This window comes from the organism of the source record quoted next, unplaced genomic scaffold (genome assembly GCF_019419815.1).
Source record: "Pyrus x bretschneideri cultivar Hongxiangsu unplaced genomic scaffold, Pyrus_bretschneideri_v1 Contig6, whole genome shotgun sequence".
Lineage (NCBI taxonomy): Eukaryota > Viridiplantae > Streptophyta > Magnoliopsida > Rosales > Rosaceae > Pyrus > Pyrus x bretschneideri.
This window is the reverse complement of record NW_025999798.1, coordinates 7,300,993-7,322,169: the sequence shown is the minus strand read 5'-3', so window position 1 is coordinate 7,322,169 and position 21,177 is coordinate 7,300,993. Positions and strand designations below refer to the sequence as shown.

The 21,177-nt window shown below is 36.6% G+C and overlaps 3 protein-coding genes across 4 annotated transcripts; 2 read left to right on the top strand and 1 right to left on the bottom strand.

Annotated features, from left to right (window-relative positions):
* The first annotated feature begins 2,876 nt into the window (after window positions 1-2,876).
* LOC103939422 lies at window positions 2,877-3,308 on the top strand. The gene has a single exon (XM_009349506.1). It carries the CDS (start codon window positions 2,877-2,879, stop codon window positions 3,306-3,308), a length of 432 nt encoding a protein of 143 aa, XP_009347781.1.
* Window positions 3,309-8,244: 4,936 nt separating this feature from the next.
* On the top strand, window positions 8,245-13,055 carry LOC103959379. Of its 2 annotated transcripts, none has more exons than XM_048571424.1 (6): window positions 8,245-8,560; window positions 9,548-9,672; window positions 9,789-9,850; window positions 9,940-11,766; window positions 11,949-12,102; window positions 12,205-13,055. In XM_048571424.1, exons 2-6 carry the CDS (start codon window positions 9,552-9,554, stop codon window positions 12,870-12,872), a joined length of 2,832 nt encoding a protein of 943 aa, XP_048427381.1. In that variant the 5' UTR covers window positions 8,245-8,560; window positions 9,548-9,551; the 3' UTR covers window positions 12,873-13,055. The 2 variants fall into 2 exon arrangements, with proteins under 2 accessions (XP_048427381.1, XP_048427380.1); XM_048571423.1 differs by having other exon boundaries at window positions 8,246-8,530.
* Window positions 13,056-14,299: 1,244 nt separating this feature from the next.
* LOC103959332 (transcription factor MYB111-like) lies at window positions 14,300-19,240 on the bottom strand. The gene is made up of 3 exons (XM_009371686.3): window positions 17,237-19,240; window positions 16,962-17,091; window positions 14,300-15,515 (listed from the first exon to the last, which is right to left on the bottom strand). The coding sequence occupies exons 1-3, from the start codon at window positions 17,367-17,369 to the stop codon at window positions 14,720-14,722; spliced, it is 1,059 nt and encodes a 352-aa protein (XP_009369961.3). The 5' UTR covers window positions 17,370-19,240; the 3' UTR covers window positions 14,300-14,719.
* Window positions 19,241-21,177: the final 1,937 nt, after the last annotated feature.

Sequence of the window (21,177 nt, the reverse complement as noted above, 5' to 3'; positions counted from 1 at the left end):
CTGCGTTCCTGCATTCACACCAATAGCATGCGTATCATGATCTTATTAGTTTTTTGGGTGGTGTTATCCACACATTTATTTTTACCTCTCACGCATTCATCTTAATTTCCGGTTGTCAAATCAAATAAATTGAAGAAGATCATGAACAAAAATTAACAAAAGTGTATGAGAAGTAAAAAAAATGTGTGTATCGCACTACCCTCATTTTTTTCGGATCAAACATTTATCTTGTTTTTAACTGTAACTAGTTTATAATTACGTGATCACGTTTCCACATATACATGTGTATATATTTAGATCAAATATTGGTACGTTTAAATTAAAAAAGAGTACATTTTACTATGGTACATTATAAATTAAAAAAGTGAATAGATTTTACATAAAGAAGATGGGTATATTTCACAAACAAAAATTGATACAGTATACATATATATGACAAAGTGGTACATGATAAATAAAATAGGTATAAATAAAAGATTAAAAAAAATTGTGGGTACAAATAAAAGTTTAAAAATATGGGCACAAAAAAATTAAATTATATAGGTGGAAAGTAAAACCAAAAAGAAAATTGGGACTCATTACAAAATGGATACAAATTAAACTCAATTAAATTGAAATCACAAATTTGAAGCAGATCTTCACATGCAATAAGTATAGGACTCGTTTGAAATCAACTTCGAGGTCGGCCGTTACCATAATTGTTTGGAAACACGTTGAAAAACTCGAATCTGGGTTGAGCTCGTAGGTTTTAGGGATATGATGTTGATGTGGACTTCAACATGCAAAAGGTGAGAGAAAGAAAATTGAATTGGAACGATCTCAAACAAAGTTGCTCCTGAAATTTGGTGAAGGGGAGGAAATTGAATTGGGGCATAAACTTTTTTATTCGAATCAAAGTCGACCAGGAAAGAAGAGATGAGGGAGGAAATTGGCGAGTACTATCCATGCCAAAAGAGGTATCGTCAGTGGCAAAAATGAAATAAAAGAAACTTAACGAGGCATTCATAATATAATGAAATAATGGTGAGCCTAGTAGAGTGACAAACACGGCTCAAGGGTTTCTATACAAAGTCATTCTCTTCAAAATAGGAAGCACACTAGCTTATGTACAATGATTTATTCAGTTTTAAGTTTATATGGATTGAATTTTGTGGCTTCACGATTAGAATTGTCTTTTATTTTTGTTGTTTTCTTTTTCTTTTTTTCAAAAATGAAAAGTTAGATATTGTTCTTTTTAATAATTTGTCTATTGTTTAGGTCTCATTAATCACCCCTTCAAGAATTAAGTCAAATTAAAATTATATTCGTTTAGGTCAAGAATGTCTTTGGACTGTTTAAAGACATCTTATTTTCAACAAGATGAAGGCATATTAGTTATAGAGTAAAAATGTAAGTTAATCCTGAAAAACACTCATTTAAGTGTTTTTGGAATTCAAAAACATATGTTATAAACGCTTTCATCATTGTTTTTTTTACAAATAAAATCATCTACACTAAGACCATCTCTAACCCTTTGAATAAAACCTAAAATTTTTAGCCCAGAAATTTTAGGTTTTAATTCAGAAACAGTTTTTCTGCTCCAAACCTTTTAGCCTAAATTTTTTAGCCCAAAGTTATTAAAGAATAAATTTAGGCTAATTTTTTTTATGTAATATTTAGGCTAATTTTTTTTATGTAATTTAAAAAAAAAATTATATACACTATCCTAATTAGTTTTATGAACATTTTAACCTAAAAATATTTAGATTCCGATAAATATTGAAAAATCATTAAATTTGGGTGAATTTTAAGTTAAATAATTTTTTTAATTATTTAGCCATTAGATTTAAATTTAGGCTGTTAGATCTTTTTTTATACTGTTGGATTTGATCATATTAGACATCAACAGTTAGATTCAATGAAATTATAAATTTAAAACAAAATCATTAAAAATGTGGACCGTTGGATAACCAACGACCCTTTTGAATTTCAATCGTTGATCATCCAAAAAAGCCATTGATTCACTTTTCTTGGCTGACAATTGCTGGACACACCCACGTGGGTGGGGCTGCCATTTGCAGCAATGATAAATGCTAGAGTGTGTCACATCCCGGCCCGGGCCCCCACCACAACTCGGGCCCGATCCACCACCGTAACACGATATTGTCCGCTTTGGGCCCCTACCACGCCCTCACGGTTTTGTTTCTGGGAACTCACACGAGAACTTCCTGATGGGTCACCCATCCTGGGAATGCTCTCGCGCACTACTCGCTTAACTTCGGAGTTCCTATGGAACCCGAAGCCAGTGAGCTCCCAAAAGGCCTCGTGCTAGGTAAGGATGGGAATATACATATAAGGATCACTCCCCTGGGCGATGTGGGATGTCACAGAGTGCGTCCTTCATGTGGCGCGAGTGGTTTTGGGGGCTTGTCGCCCAACTCCCTCTCTTCCACTCGCACAAGTGGGCTCCTCTACTAACCCAGTCCTATTTTCTGGTCGGTATTTGGCCCAATTTTAGCTTCTAATTCAAAATTCCAAATTGGCCCAAGGGTTGGAAGGAAATGGGAGGGGAATAGATGGTAAATTTTAGGACTTACTTCAAGGGTTGGAGTTGGTCTAAGGAAAATGAGAGTAGGCTAAGTCTTGCAATAGATTAGTAATAATGTGGTTCAAATCGCATTTGACTAAGACCTCTCAAATTCGCCCTTTAGTCATTTACATCACTTTCCAAACGAATGGTATATATCTGACAAATAATGGTAAAAGCAACACTAGGGGAGGCCTATGCAATAGTGCTTTAGTAGCTCTGGGTATGGTTGGGTGTTTCTAAAGGCCCAAGTAATATATATAAGTTTCATTAGTTTTCAATTTCCATGAACCATATTCTTTCTCAGAAAATGAAGCTATTCGGGTTTGCGGTGAAGGATGACAGTGACCTAGTCGCCATGATCATCGAGAGCAAGAAGTTTGAGTGTCACTACTGTGGCCGGAAGTTTGAAAGCTCTCAAGCATTGGGAGGTCATCAAAATGCACACAAAAGAGAAAGAGAGCTTGAAAGGATGGCCATGTTAGAACATGTTCAACATCTTCGTCATCCTCCTCCTAATCGTGATCATCGTGATCAAAATCAACTGGTAGCAGCAAGTGTACCTATATTCGTTTGTTCTAGTGGGTCCACAAGCAATATCGATGGTGATCATGCTGGTGCTGCTCGGGTTCCGTCTGTTGTAGCTCCCAGAAACCCTCACGGCCCGTACTTTAAACAGATCGAACAGGTTCTTCCCAACACAGATGAAGGAAATTATGTTGATCTGCGTTTGAGACTTTGAGTCTTAAAATTCACTAAACTGGTTAATTAGAAAGCTCTTTCTGTCATTTCGTGTATGGTTGAAAACTTGCGTGCATGTTCAATTATATGGTTCCGATGCTATCTGAAGAACCCTAAAAAGTTGCATGTTCGAGCTCATACATGGGCAAGCATTGTTTTACAATGCATCAAACGATGCATAAGCTATGAAATAGATGTTTATGTCTTCATTATTAGAATCTTAATATTGTGTACCTTACTTAAGAAATCATAAAGTCTAGCTAGCCATGTGAAGTTTTATTTTCCTAATCAATGGGAAAGAGAGAATTCCAATTCGGAACATTTTTCAATATTAAGAAAAGATACTATTAGACTGAGAGTTAGTTCATAGCCATGTGAAGTTATATAGATGTATGAATTTTCTTTAGTTTTCATCTTGTTAATAGAGTTAATCATTCAATTTATAGTTTGATCGCTCAAAATCAGAGACTTAAAACTTAAAGTCTATTTTCGAGAGTATAAAAGAGTATTTATCAAATATAGTAAAAAATTAACTCTTAAGTTCAAAAATGTCACTTTTTATAAAAACTTTCAAATATATCCAAAATTTCACTTAAATAGACATAAATACTCTGAAATTTAACAATTAAATAAATTAAAGGCTTTTTAGCTACTGTCGCCTCAAGCTCCGGTCCAACTTCACATTTGCTTCTACACTCCACCACCACAACCCTATTCCCTTCGACCCCCCTCATCACCGACATTGAGCGCTGCCGCGGTTACCGCAAGTGGGAGTAATAGAATTTCAATCATGCCTTCAACGCCTTTTTTCTTACTAATATCATTTTTAGTTTTAAATATAAAAATAGTTTTTAATGTTAATCCACATGTCATTATATGATTATATTTGTGAGACCCACGTGGCGCTACATCATCACACTAACAAAGCAATTGACAGATCTTTCACGAAAAAACTAAAATGATCACAATGGACAAATTCAAAGAAAGACTAAAATGATTCATGATAGACAAATTCAAGAACACTAGTATTGATTATCATTAATTGTTAAGGACCAAATTAAAGAGTTATGTCAATGTCACGAATCATTTTGGCTAAAAAGCATTTAATTTATTTGATTGTTAAATTTGAGAGTATTTGTGTCTATTTAGGTGGAATTTTGGATATATTTGAAATATGACATTTTTGAAATTAAGGGTTCATTTCTAGCTACATTTGATAAATACTCAATATAAAACCTAGAATTTAAACTTTAAATGGTTATACTACAGTCTAAATAATCAACGATCTAAATTAAATGAGATTAGTAGAGCCGAAGACAAATTAGCAAAAATGAGATTTCCCAACGTTAGTTTCATTGTTTATAATTCGTTAATAACCCAATAATGTTTTTTTTTCCTTTTTTTTTTGTTGGGGGGTGGGGGGGGGGCGCCCCGGGGTAGGGGGGGTTGGTGGGGGGTTGTCTATGGGATGCGTGGTGGTGTTCAAATTGTGGTAATGATAATCTTTAAAGTTCCTTGAGGAGAAGTGGAAATTTATATAATATAAGGGACATTCAACGCCGATTTATGTGTCTGTCCTATATCCATTCGAAGTTACGAACGGGGGTTCTTACTTCTTCCAAGGTCAGCAAACCGAGCAGACTATGCTAACAGCCTGCTGCAAGCTCAGCTTGTCAAGGATGTGCATCTACACACACACACACACACACACACACTGTATAAGTTCGCATTCGTGTCTCCTCTTTCGTTAGCGTTAGTTTTCTCTGGGGACGGGCTACCATGCGTGTCAAATGGTGAAGGAAAGGATGAAGTTGTTCCTTGTGTGATTAGGTGGTGTTGCATGTAGTTCTAGGAGCCATTCTTCTCCTTACTTGTCCTGGAACCTTTATATATTCTTACAATCTTTTAGAAATCTTGTTTTTTAGTTTGCTTTTAGTATTAGGGTTTTACTGAAACACACACATCGCCCAGAAAAGAAATTATTTTTTCTCCAAATAATTACACATATATTAAACATGTTTTTAATTACCTGGGCATGCAAAACTCATATATAATTGATTTAATAGCTCAAGAAAAAGCTGGCTCTTCCATTTACATACCACAGTGCTTTGATAAGTCAACGGAGTTCCTATAGTATGAGAGATTTTCAGTGTGATCGGAACATGAGATGGTACACCACATATACTATACAAATTGTGGAATACATGTGCTAAAAAGATAATAACTTAAAAAATAAAATTTCTCACCACTTATATAAAAACACGTAATGTATCACCAATATTCTGATCACAGTGAAGAGTTTCTCCTATAATACCAAGTCTCCCCTAACAAATTGGAAGGTAACGTGAGTAGAGTATGATTCTCTCCCCTCCAAACCTTGTTCTCTTCCTTTTCCTTCCCTTTCACTTACTCTTTGTCTCTACCTCTATAAAGAAATCAACACTTGACGTGATTTAATCATCATCGTTCAAATAGGAAGGGACTGAAAGGGAGAGACGTTTGAGGGGAGAAAACCATACTCCTAAAATACCATTCAACAATTTACTCCCATTTTTTTTTTCCAGTTGTTTTTTGCTTTTCTCTTTCTCTTGGTCAAATTCTGCCTTTCGTTTGTACAGTTTTAACGCATCCATAAAATTTCGCATTTTTTCTGGAGCCCCAAATATTTATAGCAAATGCAAATGATGAGAGTTCTGTGTTAGACTGAGTCACAAAGTACATAAATCTAGAAGAGTATCTATGAAGGTTCCAAGTTAGTGAACAAATTAAAACTAGCCTAAGGCCACACATTGTGTCTGAAGCAGTTTTTTATTTTTTTTGGAAAATAATGGGAGAAAGAAGTTTGAAAGAAATGTGAAAGAGAAAGGGAATTATTTTTTCGGGCGCTCACCAATATCTATTTCTAGGTGCTCATTTTTTTCTTGGAGTAGATTTCTGGATGCTCATTAATTTGGCAAAGAAACCCTCTTTAGGTTTGAGCGGTTTCATAGACCCTCTCGTTCTTTATTTTTGTTGTTGTTGTATACTCGTCACGTCCCCACAAATTAAGACAATGGTTTCCCAACCCTTCTTATTTAATCAACATCGTCTGAGAGACAAATGACAGCAACGCAAGTCCCCCTATAAGAATTCCTTGCTCTCGCATCAAAACCAAGTTTTCGTAGTCCACCTCTCTCTCTCTTTGCTCGTCAACCTTGATTGGAAAGTGAGAAAGATGAGAGAGATGGACGAGATGCAATCACCTTATCGATCAGCGTATATGCCTGATGGTGACCGTGACCATGAAGGTTATCCATGGGAAAATCAAAGGTATTCACGTAAAGCATCTTCGATCTACAACTCTAGCCAATCAGAGCTCAAGAGACAACGTCGGGTGGCCAAGTACAAGTCCTACGACGTTGAATCCAAATTCAAGACTGCTTTAAAGAATGGGGTACGTTGGTTCAAGAACAAATATCATGCGCTTGTGTATGCGTAGTTTGAGAGAATGTCAAGGAATATATCTCAAATTTGAGACTTGCACGTAAACTCTAGCTGGCTAGATTTGCATGCATTTGGCGTTAGCCTCTCGAATTAAGGTTGTGTTTCATTCTTTCAATTTTTGTGCAATCGATCAGTCCATTCATATTTTTCTGCCTTTCGATTTGTTCAATTTGTGGTTAATAACGTGAAAATCTTGAAAGACATTTGTGATCTATTTCTATGCGATGAATGCCTTGTTCTTCTTGAAATTTTCGCCGAGTCTTCTTCTCTTTGGTAATTTTTCCGGATCTGAAATGTTTACCCTAACATTAGGCTTATAAATTCCAGCATAACAGGATATATGGGATTTTACATATAAACTAGGACTCAAGAAAATTGAGTTTAATAATTTTCACACATGATCATGAATTCCATGACGTTACCAATACATGATTGATGTACAGCTAGAAATATTCAATCTAAAAAACAGTTATTATCATTCATGAGATTTGAATTCAAAACTTTCTCTGATAACCTAACAAATGATTATGAGAGGATCTACTCTCCCAATAAAAGAGTCACCTTTGTATGTTCAACACTTCACTAGAAGATGGGTCCTTATTTACCAAAAGAAAAGAAAACATGGGTCTTTTTGTGCTATACCTAAATAGTTTGCATGTCTTGAGTCATAAAGATATTTGTTACATTACGAAAAAGCAAAGAACTTTTATGTCTTAATTTCTATGAATGAGTTGGAGTTCTCTCGGTTGAAACACCAATTTTTTTTTTCTTTTTAAACAACTATCGTACATGAAACTTGAGTTGAAAATTTCTTCTAACAAATGAAGATCGACTATTTTTGTTTTTAATGAAATAAATAAAAAGAAATCTTACTACTACACCATGACATGTTAAATTGACCAATTGACTTTTAGCATTTCTCTTCTTAATTTTTCAAAGAAATTTTACAATCGAACTGTCCTCCATTATAAAAAAACAATTTCAAAATAAAATTAGCAATACTATCTTTAGTATTAATATAATCAAGATATTAAGATTATCGAAGGTAAATGAATATACCGAGACGATCATAAATTTTCCATTGAGGCTCAAGGCCCAACGAAGGAAAACTAAAATATGACCCCCCGGGTCGTAGCCCAACATGCACAGCCTCATTTCGTCTTCTACCATTTGACTTTTAAAAAACCAGTACCCTCACCCAACTACGTACAACAAATCACATATACTCACCCCAGTGAACTGCCACGTATCCGTCACCCCACTTCCCACGTCACAAGCACTCGTCCTCCACATGCACTGCTAGGTAACTTTATCGCGCTGCCTCTCCAACGCCCCCATTTGGAATTTGAAAAGAAATTCCCACTCCAAAGAGACGTTGGAAAATTACAACCTTCTGTGCATTTTATTCCATTTTTTATTTTCCAAAGATAAATTTAATTATTTTATTTTTGTCCACAAACAGAAAAGTCCCACTTCTATCCCCATTTATTGCTTTGAACGACACGGGGGCCTCGCTAATGCTGTGGAGGGGAGAGTGAGTTTCTGGACGCAGATTCTGACCTCTCATAGAAAAAATAATGAAAGATTTTCCCATTTAACTGTGTTCCCTCTCATCTCTGCTAAATCTTTCATTGCTTCCTTCACTTCACTTCACTTCACTTCACTTGTTAGAGAGAGAGAGAGAGAGAGAGAGAGAGAGAGAGAGAGAGAAGCTCAGCTGATTCCTGCCCATTAGTTCTTGTAAGTTTTGATTCCTGCCCATTAGTTCTTGTAAGTTTTGATTCCTGCCCAGTAATACTTTGAATTTCAGTGTAAAGTTAGAATCTTTGTTGTTGGTTTTTAGATTTGTGAATTGGGTTGGATTTGTTTTGATGTTTTTTGTTTTGTATCTTGTGTTGGGGGAGTGATTGGTTGCTGAGAAAATGTGGGAAAAGGGTGGATTTAAGTAGATTGATATCTGTTTGCTGCATATTCTACATTTATGTAATTTACTTGAATTATTTTGTTCTTGAGAACTTTTTGCACTAAATGTTGACTTCCACTTATTTATTTGCAGAATGTATTTATTTTTTCATAGTTAGGTGCATAAAGAATCAAAGATGCAAAATTTCCTTCTCATTTGCCTTTTGAAGTTTTGCTTTTGTTTGACTTTATGCTTAGATTAGGGACATTTGGGATTTGGGTGTTTGATAATCTTCTGAATTGGGTTATGTAATTTGTTGATCCTATTTGGTTTGGAAAGCTAGGTATTTGAAGAGCATATGATGCAAGGGTAAATTCTAGTTGCATGTCTTAAGTTGAAGCAGAAAGGTCAGAGTTTGATTCATCTTGTTGAATTTCATAGGCTAGTTTCTCAGCATTGAATTTGCTGGTTGACGTTCACATTGTCTTGATTTCGAAAGCTAGAACGCTGGTTGAGTAGTATCCATTACCATAGAAGTAATCTTCCCTGAATGACATAGAGAGCATTTTAGATCATCTGATATAAGATTATCATTGTTTTGTATGGTTTGACTTACTAAGAAAAAGATGGTTTTCCTTAATCATGAAACAACATCAAAATTAAGTGGAGATTTGTTGTGAACCATGTAGTCTTTTCTATTGCTTAGGACTTCCGTGCTAATTACCATTTTTATGGGATATGTCCTACTTGTTACGTTTCAAAAAATTATTTTGTTCTGATAAAGTGGAATAGAAATTGTCTTCCTCCTTGATTCTTTTACTTAACTGTTAAGGTATTCTTAATTTTTGCATTAGAAAAATGGGAGTTGAGAGAGAAGGTTCGAAAAGCGGAGCAGGTCATGTGGGCGGTTTCTTTCAGCTGTTTGACTGGACTGCAAAATCTCGAAAAACATTATTCTCTGGCAAGTCAGATTCACCAGGTACAGTTTTATTGTATCAGCATATGTATCAATGTTTGTCACTTATGGTCTTGTATCATTCTCCTATTTCATGGGTGGTTGTTTTGAATTTTGATTTCTTCCTCTTTTTTATTTAGAACGCTCAAAAGGAGGAAAGAAAAGCCAGGGGAACTCGCCAGTGACGCAACAGCATCTGGTGGTCAGTGTTCTAGGACTGCTTATTTCTTTAGACCATTTTGATATGGGATTTGAATCTAATACTATCTTCAATCCTTGTTATATTTCTAGGTCGATGAGGATGAAACTGGGGTAGTTTCAAGTGTCAGAGGTAGCAGCGATTATAGTTGTGCTTCATCAGTTACAGATGAAGAAGGATTTGGAGCGAAAGCCCCTAGTGTAGTAGCCAGGCTTATGGGATTAGACTTCTTACCCACATCCAGTTTTTCTGAGCCCTACTCTACCCCATATTTTGACAGTCAATCTCTCCAAGATGCTCATCACCACAGGAGAAACATTGAGTGCTCTCACGACCTTCAGTTACAGTATTCTGGAAATCTCATAAAAAGTATGGAGCGCCCTACCAGGAATTCTTTGAAGTCAAATCCCCCAAAGATGCAAAACAGGCCAATTGAGAGGTTTCAGACTGAAACATTGCCGCCTAGATCAGCTAAGTCTATACCGATCACACACCATAAACTTTTGTCTCCCATTAAGAACCCTGGCTTTATTTCCACTAAGAATGCTGCTCACATAATGGAAGCTGCTGCAAAAATTATTGAGCCTGGACCTCCAGCTACCGCCAAGGCCAAAATGCCTTTAGTAGGGGCCTCTTCAGAGCCCTTGAAGGTTCAGGCTCTCAAAGAAAAGATGGAGGCATCCCGAAAAGTTCCACTGGTTGGGTCTTCTTCAGAAACCTTGAAAGATCGAGATTTAAAAGATAAAGTTGAAGCTGCTTACAAGAAAACGAGGCCTTTTGAAGTGTCCCGTAAGCCTGTTGAGTCAAATGCTGCTAAGTCTCTTAAGGGACAGTCTTTGAATAAGAGCTGGAATGGATCTCTTGACTTGTCATTCAGGTCTTCTTCAGAGACAGAAGAAAGTAGGGGGAAGTCCATTTCTCTTGCAATCCAAGCAAAGGTCAATGTTCAGAAAAGAGGTCAGAATATAAGTAGAAATAGAAGCTCGGTAGGTCAGAGAGAACAGAATGAGGTCATCTCAAACCAGCCTTTCCGGAGCCAAGCAAATGTTCAAAAGAATTTGAATTTGCATAAGAAACCTTCTACACATAATGCTTCAGGTGCTCTTAAGCAGAATAATCAGAAACAAAATGGCGTAGTTGATAAAGAGAAATTACCTTCAAAGCCTTTGGTTTCCAACTCACAGGGTAGAAAAGTGCTGTCTGGGGATTCTTCTTCTGGTCGTCACAAAAGCTCAGTTCGAAGTAGTGGAAATTCCAAAATTGGATCCAGGAAGTTGGGCTCAGAGGCAATGGATAGTGAAAAGGAAGTGTCCTACTCGAACAAAAGGAATTATCCTAGGAAGAAACGATCAATAGATGGAAACTTTCAATTTAATAAAGATAGTGCTGTTGATGATATGTTGAGTGACAAAAATCAGCAGTCAGTCCAGTCGAATCCAGTTATTGACAGGCACTATAGTTGGGCTGAAGATAGCAGAAAGAAAGGCATGGATGTTGTTTCTTTTACATTCACAGCCCCACTTACACGATCACTGACTGGGACTGACATCTCAGCTCTGGTTGGGCAGAAGAGCAACAGTCTTTGCACAGATCACCGAGGTAAACGGTTGTTGCTTGACACAGACAGTATGAAGCCATCTTTGGTGGGTTACAATGTGATAGCCAGTGATGCTTTGAGTGCACTTTTGGAACAAAAATTAAGGGAATTATCTTATGGGAGTAAATCTTCTAGTCATGAATCCGCAAAAGTATGCTCAGCTTCAACTGCTTCAAATTTGGATGTGAAACCCAATTTTAATTCAGTTAGCTCCGTGCAAAGGTTAAATGAGCGGAGCGATCAACATCTATTGGTTACAGAGAAACTGGGTGACCGATATGAAGCTGACACTCCTGCATTCACATTGAAACAGAAGTTTCAGGTAGGTCCGACTGTCAGTGTCACTATCACAAGCTAATTCTATTGATAAATTATAATGCTGGTCACTTTATATGGAATTGCCCCCCTTCTTTTTACCCTTTTCTCACAAAGTTACAAAATTACTAGTAGTATAACTTAGCAATGTTGATCTGACTATAGCTGACACAAATTCAACATTTTCAGGGAGTTGATAAGGCAGACGAATATAGCAGCAGTCCTATTGAAGCTGGACAGATGCAGAGTTTGCGGCATCCTAGTCCAGTCTCTGTTCTGGAACCTTCTTTTTCAACTGAAAGTTATGATTCTTCAATTAGCACTGATAGTAACAGTACAGAAGGTATATGACGCTTATATATTTTTTATATTTTCTTTCCACTCTTTTAAATTTTGAAATGTGTCTTATTTAGGTTGCCTGAGCACAATTTTTTCGTTTCTTCAGTAAGCAGGTTGTGTTCATCCATTCAAGCTCAAGAAGTTAATGTTTTCAGTTCTTCCAAGAAGTTTCATTCCGTTGAAGTTGACACCGAGTTATCGGATTCTGCTTCCTCAACATCTATAGGAACTGTGGCAAGAAACCATACAGCTACGGTTCACATAAAAGAATCTTTGAGATCAAATGAGTGGGAGTTGCAATATTTAAAGGAGACACTATGTAATGTGGAATTGATGTTTAAAGACTTCTCATTGGGCCGGGCTAGGGAGATCATAAACCCTCATCTCTTCAATCTGCTGGAGTGTCGAAGAGGACAGTTTGAAATTGATGGCGGCGAGTCCAGGCTAAGGCGAAAGGAACTGTTTGATTGTACAAATGAATGCTTGGATTTGAGATGTAGGCGTTATGTGGGCGGGGGATACAGTTCATGGATGAAAGGAGTAGCAATGGTGAGGCGAAAGGCATCTTTAGCCGAAGAAGTGTACAAGGAACTCTCAGGTTGGAGAGGCATGTGGGATTGCATGGTGGACGAGCTCGTGGACAAGGACATGAGCAGCCCCTATGGCAGATGGCTGGACTTCGAAACCGATGTATTTGCACTAGGAGTAGAGGTTGAGGGTCAAATATTTGATTCTTTGGTAGATGAAGTTGTTGCTGATATCTTGCAATTGTAATACCTGTGTTATTAGGTTCCTGCATATGACTGATCTCTTGCGATCTTGTTGTATTTGGATACTCGTTAGTATTCAGGTTTATTGGTTTATTTATATATTTGGCTATGTTTCTCTTGTTCATCAGAACTTGAACTTTCGAATTAGGTTCTGTGCCGAAATAATATAAATTGAACTTAAGATGGAGAGGTGTGATTATAAGTTTGATCAATATATATATATTTCTCTTAATAGATTAGTTGAAAGAGTGTGATTTAATATATTGACTATGTCATTCTCATCCAACGAAAATTTATCTGATGGTGAACAGTGTCATGTCAGATTGGCCAGAGGTTAGCCCCTAGTAACATAGCATAGTGAATGTTGTTGACTTAGTGAAGTTTCTACCTTTACCCTAAGGTAAAAAGGAAGGCAAATAAGAAAGATGGAAAATGGATATGTGGCAGAGGGGGATTTGCACTTACCCTCTTCCAACTTTTGGAAGATAAAGTACCACCGGACCAAAAGCTGTGGTATGTATACTAGAATCTAATACACTATGGGCATAATAAGACGAGTGAGTCTCTCATATGTGTGTAATATCCATCACACAACGATGATTGGTGAGTAGTGATCTCATATTTTCTTGTTAAAAGACTTTGCGATTCATGTTACTCCACGCTAACTGTATACTTCTGGAAATATGGAGTATTCCAAAAAGGACTTTGTGTAGTTGGCAGTTGCAGAAAGATCTGCAGATGTTATTTCTTTTCCTTGAATGAAACATGAAGTTGGTCGAGCAAAAGATAGTGACTTGTAATAAAAGTGATTAAATTGGTTGCTATAACAAGGAGAATATAGTCATATGAATAGTGAGGGTGGAACGATCACAATAATAAAAGAGCCATTAATCTTCCTCTCTCATGCATGATGGAGATGGCAGAGTTGGTAAAGTATTTAAGATGGACAAATAGCATAACATTGATTTGAAATTTCTTGAAAAGTGGGGGCTGGATGGTCTCTCCAAAATCCAAATATACGAGGACAAAGTGCTATTATATCTACAGTATTTTTACGTAAGTATGTCTTTATTTTAGACTCTCGGGTCAGTTTTGCAAAAGATAATCTAAATCTTGTTATCTGAAATATGTTAAAAAAAAAAAAAAAAACCATGGGTCACCAAATAAAGTTTAAATGAGATGCCAGTAAACGAATCGATTTATTTAAATTTTTGATATGGATAATCCTTGAAAGAGAATCTAAAAATTAAACGATTTTAATTATTGAACAACACTTTACCCGTATATATTTTTGTATATGTGTATATATATGCTCAATTCCTATTAAGGTAGTTATTAATATCTTGGTAACCTCTAGTTACTCTACAATATTTCTCATGATCAATTTATCAAACTAATTATTTTTTATAGGTTGTCATTAAAAGATCATCCTTGCACACAAAACAAAACATGATTAGTTTTAACCACGTACAACATGAATGTTTTGAACCAGCCAAAAGTTCAGCAAAGAATAAACTTCACAATGAACTGGAAAACACAAGATCACAAGTCTAGTACTTCTGCCTTTCCAGTTCCAACTCACCTTGAACAATTTAACAATGATTTATTCTTGTACAATCTTTCATTTCTTAATTGCACAAAACCATACCCAGCTACTTAATCCCTGTCACAGAATCAACCATCCCAGTAATTCTCTACTAAAATATAAATTAGAAAGTTTGTGGAAGAATAAGCAAAACTTGTACATTAAATTTTGGCGTGTCCACTTTTTTTGCATCAGCATCAACATTACCGTCCTTCACCAGTACTGCCATTTCCCCACAACCAAGCTATTGTCTCCCCTTCATCCCGCTATTCCAATTCACCATTGTGACATTGAAGGCCACCACCTGCCCAACCCCAATTAAGCCATTCATCATCAAAGCCTGAATTCATTGATGAAGCGAAGGAGTACAACTCTCCACCACCACCACCGCCACCACTCTCAGCAGCATTTGATGAGCTCCAAATACCTGTACTTCTTCTCTCTTCAATTTCAAAAATATTATTATTCTGGTCCATAGTGTCTACACATTCACAAGATGTCCCCAAAACCTCCGTTTCACAGTCATTATCTCCATATATTGCAGTTGAACTACTAGTAATATTGTTTTCTTTTTTCCCAAGGCATAATTGTGCACTTTTTTTCTGCTCACCGCAAGGATCCAAATTAATCATTTCTGCACCGTCCAAACAAGAACTTTGCATCCCCAACATTCCTATTACCTCACCATCTCTATTGTTTATTGGGTCCCAGGACTCCAAACCCCTTAAATTGCTGGCCTCATTACCCACTTGCCCTAGATTAATAATGGTGCCAGTTGGTAGGCTAGGGTTTCCAAGTTGAGGGTTTGCTTCTGATTTTCTTGAGTTAAATGTGGCCAAGTTCTTGTTCTTGCTCTTGTTGTTCATGGTAGATCTGCTCGCTCGAGCGCCCTTACAACGTTTATTGCATGAAGTTATCTTCTTCACATCATTGAGAATGGAGGGTAGATGTTCGTTTCCCAGCTTGATAAAGCTGTAGATTTTTCGACTCAAATGAGAGTTCCAGTAGTTTTTGATCCCATTGTCTGTTCTTCCTGGTAAATGAGCGGCAATCAAGGACCACCTGCAACAGTGCATTCACAATTTATATATATAATCAAACTGATTTATAATAGTATGTACAACTGCCTAAATTAGCAGTGGTTTAGATCTCTGGAGGGTGTTTTGAAGAGTATTAGGGATATCCCAAAAGGTTAAGTTAGCAAACCCCATAAGGTTAAGTTAGCAAACCCCACATTATGACACTAGAAAAATTGAATGGCAGTCAATAGTGTTATATTTGTGGAAGAACTATTATCCATAGCTTCTGGAGAAGCTTGTACTTGTATTCTAATATAAGGTTATTATGCTTAATTATGTGATCAACTGCATCGGTTTTAAGGTTTAGGATTAAGCACTTAGGTTTTAATTAAAGGATAATGTTTGTGTTCTCCCATGGGGAATGGACTTATTCCTCTTCTTTCAAATTTTTAATTTTCATTTGAAGATATCTCTACAAAAAATCATTCAAATCGGAAACCATTTAGTCATCCAAATGTATGGAATAAATCAACGATATGAATACCAAGTAACATATTCAAGATGAACCGTACACCCATTTATTTGATATATTTGAATGTCCAAATGATCTCCAAATTAAAATATTTTTAATTTATAAGGATGATCTTTAAATGAAGTTTAAGAAGATGAACGATTATATGAAGTTTGTACATTAAGATATGTTATTTGTAAAAAGGTAAAATATGTGCATTTCCCGGGGCCCAAAAGTTAATAATTAAACATTATTCAATCTTCTATTAAACATTATTGAGTTCGTAAGTTGATTTTTTTTTTTTTAAGTTGATTTTATTTCACTTGAGACATTATTTTAATTCTAATGCTTGAGGTTCGTCCCCTATCTGGAGCGATAATAATAATTAAGCTGCCCAAAATTTAATTTATCTGAGAGGAACCCTTGAAGAAACATATATCAGCTTTGGTATATCAAATACTAATATTAAGTAGATCGAATAAACATTAAGTAGTTCGAATTAATTTATCTGAGAGGAACCCTTGAAGAAACATATCAATTTCCACCTATAATAATCCAGACATTAAGAAGATCGAATTAACATTGTTCCCATCAAAATCCAGACATTAAGTAGATCGAATTAACATTGTTAGCAGAATTTTAATAAATATGAGTTGTTTTTTAATCAGATTTCCAATCAACACAAATGCTAGAGCTTGAATTAATCTTGCTGCAAGCATGACCAAGTTGAAAATGGGTCCAATTATTTATAAAATATTGCCCTAGAACTCTCAAACTTAAGAATCAATCAATGAATTATACACGCACGCACGCGCGCGCGCACGCACGCACGCACACACGCGCACGCACACACATATACAAATATATGTGTATCTATATTTATCCATGACTTCTATACTTGTAGGTATTATGTATAGTGAAATTCATAGTGGAAGCACTTAATTATATAAATTATGAAACCGAGGAACATAGACATACCTATTACCCAAAGCCCTGTGTAGCTTAACAATGGTTTCTTCCTCCTCAGCAGTGAAGTTCCCTCTCTTTAATTCAGCCCTCAGATAATTTATCCACCTCAGTCTGCAACTCTTCCCACACCTCAGCAATCCTTCAAAAACAAAAAACAAAAAAACAAACGAAAAACCAAATGTATACACATAAATTAAGGGTCTTATTGTCTTACCATATTTGAAGGTTAGCTAGCTACTGTATATATGTGTGTGCGCGCGCACATGTTTAATATAAACACGAACCCGCATTCTTTGGCAAAGATCTCCAAGAACCTTCTCCATGAGCGTGAATGTATTTGGTCAAGATTTCATCTTCTTCAGCTGTCCATTTTCCTCTTTTGAGACCAAGTTTCTCACAGCACGGTGCTCTTCCCATATATATGGAATCTTAATTGGACTACTACTCTTTGAGAAAAAAATGTTCATCGAAAGGGAGGCAAGGTAAGGTAGTTATAGTTGAGCGTATGACACTTCTCGTGTAGTAGTATTAATCTAGCAATAGCTAGGGTTGTACAGCGGTGGGTGATGATGTAGACGTGGTGACTAGGGGTCCGGCGTGTGTCCTTGACTATAAATTCATTAGTCGAGCTACAAATTGACAATAGTTCATTGACATCTCTTTAGGGTCCAATTTTGTGTCAGTGACAAAATAATTTTCGAAAAACTGTTTTGTAAAACAAAAATGACGAATACAATTTTTTATTTTTTATGATTTGAAAATGTGTTTGGTAATTTAGTCCGAGAATGATTTTAGATAATAAAACATTGAAAACGGTAGGGATGTTGTGGCTGAGAATAGAGTGATGTTGGTAGAAATTGTGGTTGGAGTACTAGTAATAATGGGGAGATATATGTGGTGGCAATAACAGGGTAGAGGCAATGGTGGAGGGAGTGATGGTGGTGGCGAGGACTACAATGATGGTAGAAGATGGTTGTGTTAACAATGGTTATGAGAGATGGTTGTGAAAATGGTGGTTGAGAAGTGCGAATGATGGTGACCGAGCCATAAGGATATTAATGGCAAGCAACCTCCCCACTAAACATCTCATTATTAGAGTATGATGGTGACGAAATACCACCAATCCAACGATGAAGCCATAAGGATATTAATGTGAACCAATTTGAACTAAACATCTCATTATTAATTACTAAAACTATCCAACAAGTCACTAGGGCTGGGTTCGGTTTGAAACAGTTCGGTTTTTTGCCAAAACCGAAACTAAACCAAAATTTTGGTTTGGTTCGGTTCAAAAAAATTTTGGTTTTTTTCAGTTCGGTTTCGGTCCGGTTCGGTTTTCCATAATTTTTTTAATCTTTTTTTTTTAACATCTAGAGCTTGAATCTTACATACTTCCCTGCCTTGAGCATCCTCATTCCTCAGTGAGAGATCAACATGTAACATGCCCTAATCAACATATTTGAACTTTAACCGAGAAGTCAACTTAACTCATGCTTTTCAATTTTCATCTCTGCATTACACAATATTATACAAAAGCTTAATACTTACCAAATTAAAATCAACCAAAATGAAAAAACATCAACTAAAACGAATTCAGAAACCAACAGTAGTAAACACGGTTGGAGCATTTGAGCTGAAACAAGAAAGACCCAACCGTAGCAAAACTAATTTAGAAACCAAAACCTAAAACAGAAAACTTAACCTAATTTACCAAATTAAAATCAATCAAAACGAAAAAAAATCAATCTTTTTTTAAATTAATAGTTAAACTAAGGAAGAAATCAAACTCCCTCTGCGTTAGAGCCAGTTGAAGTAATCGAACTCCCTTTGCCATCCTCCTCTGCTTCCGATTTGAAAGGGGCGAGGGAAAATTATGGTTTGGAAGAAGGAATCCGTGAGGAGGACAGGAGAAGACTCAAGACTGGAGAAAGAGTGACTTAGAGGAAGAGATGAAGGGGAGAGAGTGATTGAGGAAGCAGAGAGAAAGGAAGAAAGCTGCGAAGGGGAGCGAGAGTAAGAAAACATGAAAACTGAAATGGGAGGAGTGAGTGACGGCTAGGGTTTATAGACTTAAGAAAACTTATAAAGTATTAAATATTAGAAACCTATAAATATTTTACTAGTACAACCGTAACAACACAAGGCCTATAGTTAAGTGGGCTTGATGCAATTATACCAACCGGAGGGAAGGGGTTTAAACCCTTACGCCAACATGTTTTTAAGTATTTATATATATATATATATATATATATATATATTTTTTTTTTTTTTGTTCGGTTCGGTTTTCGGACCTCAAAAATCGAAACCAAACCAGCCAGATTCGGTTCGGTTTAGTTTATATATATATATATATTTTTTTTTGTTCGGTTCGGTTTTCGGACCTCAAAAATCAAAACCAAACCAGCCAGATTCGGTTCGGTTTGGTTTTCGGTTTTTTTCGGTTTTCAGTTTTTTGAACCCACCCCTACAAGTCACCACACAACTTCCCCACTTGGGGACACATTAGGGCTCAACCCAATTATTATCACATCAGTTTAATTAGAGCATAACTGTAGTGCATACAATAATTATTACAAAAGTATGTGTTGTACAAGCATAGTCGAAAGTTTAATCATGCATTATTGTAAAACTAGATAAATAACATAGCAGAAGGAGAATCACCCCACTCAGTAGGAAGATTGCACTACTACCACGCCAACTCGTTCTTAAATGTCGCATTGTGCTCACTAGGTTATGAAAAAGAGAAAAACAAACTGTGAGTGGATCATATTCATTTGTCTAGTCAAAATCATTTCAAACATACTAACCTCCATTTTGAAAAACTCATGCAGTTTAAAAACTACATACTAGTATCTACTACAATATATAGTTAAAGAAAATCACATTTATATCATCAATTAGAATCCGAGCATATTACTAGCATGTACTAGAAGAGTAAAACATTCAAGTGTACATGGACTATCTATCTATGCATAGCTAGCATCTACAAGAAAACCTAGCCTATACAAGAAATATTATATCACATGCAAATATCATATGGGTATACTTGATATATAAAACATCATGCGGTGAAAATAAATCACCAATATAAGTAAATCAATCATATGGTTATCTAACAAATTTCTATTCAAGTCTCATCAAAGACTATGTTAAAATAGTTAATTTCATCAACACAGTTTAATCGAAAAAAGTGTGAGTTGCAGGGCTATATTCATAGAAATTCTAAGTGTCACTCTTCAATAGGCGCATTGCATTTATTTAGGTTGCTCAAGCTTGCACTTGAAAAACATTGCTTTAGTAATTAACTAAGTAAATTTTAAGATTCTTTAACTCAAACGTGATAAACGACTCCAAATTTGCACAAACGGAGAGCACCATGTGATTCAGGACATCGAATAACTTTAGATTAGGTCTCAGGTCGATGTACGCCACTTCACACACCACCACATATCATCGCATCATTGCAGTGACGTCACATGTCGCCACGCCTTGGTTGGTCGTAGATTGACGCAGCGCCGCCATCGCCAGAAGACTCGCCACTATACTCACCACAGCGAATTGGCAAGTACACGTCACAGTCGTAGTCACCAATGGCCACGTGAAATGACTTCATGAGCCAGGAGGTCACACCTATGCCACGCCTTTAATATGTAGACGCCTTGATTTCGCTACTAACTCGTGGTGAACATGTGCTCAACAAGCACATGTTCCTGACAACACTAGCTCTTGACTCACGAGTCTGGCAACTGATGGGAAGGCAACACAACACCAAGGTACCACCCTTAAGCCCTGACCGGCCCATGTAACTTCTTGCCTAAGAAAGAACCCTTAGACAGAGAGTTGGATGACTTGTTAACAAAGGGTCCTTTCCAACCCCAACAAACCTAAAAGAACATAGGTCCAAGGGAAAGTCAAGGAGTAATGAGTATGGAAAGGTGAAGTCGAGCACTTCAGATGGTGCATGGTCTCCGAGTATCTTGTCAGCAACTACGCCGAGTGTTTCCCCATAAAGCGTCTTTCGAGCACCAAAGGGCAAGTTGGCCACTAACAGCTTTAAGGCACGACGCGCCAGGAATAGTAGGGGAGGTCTAGTCAAACGTTAACTCCAAGCCACATGCGGGAAACAAGGGAACATGGCCCTATGAATGGACATAAAGATTGACATGTAGGATGCTCGGGTACAAGTTCTCACCACCTCCAGGGCCGAGTAAGGTGCTCGACTACA

Excerpts from the sequence above, each read along its gene's own strand:
- LOC103939422 (XM_009349506.1), top strand. The coding sequence starts at position 2,877 with ATGAAGCTATTCGGGTTTGCGGTGAAGGATGACAGTGACCTAGTCGCC.
- LOC103959379 (XM_048571424.1), top strand. The coding sequence starts at position 9,552 with ATGGGAGTTGAGAGAGAAGGTTCGAAAAGCGGAGCAGGTCATGTGGGC. Across the intron at positions 11,767-11,948 it reads CATTGAAACAGAAGTTTCAG|GGAGTTGATAAGGCAGACGA; the intron begins GTAGGTCCGACT and ends CAACATTTTCAG. Across the intron at positions 12,103-12,204 it reads TGATAGTAACAGTACAGAAG|TAAGCAGGTTGTGTTCATCC; the intron begins GTATATGACGCT and ends TCGTTTCTTCAG.
- LOC103959332 (XM_009371686.3), bottom strand. The coding sequence starts at position 17,369 with ATGGGAAGAGCACCGTGCTGTGAGAAACTTGGTCTCAAAAGAGGAAAA. Across the intron at positions 17,092-17,236 it reads ATCTTTGCCAAAGAATGCGG|GATTGCTGAGGTGTGGGAAG; the intron begins GTTCGTGTTTAT and ends TTGTTTTTGAAG. Across the intron at positions 15,516-16,961 it reads CACAGGGCTTTGGGTAATAG|GTGGTCCTTGATTGCCGCTC; the intron begins GTATGTCTATGT and ends GCACTGTTGCAG.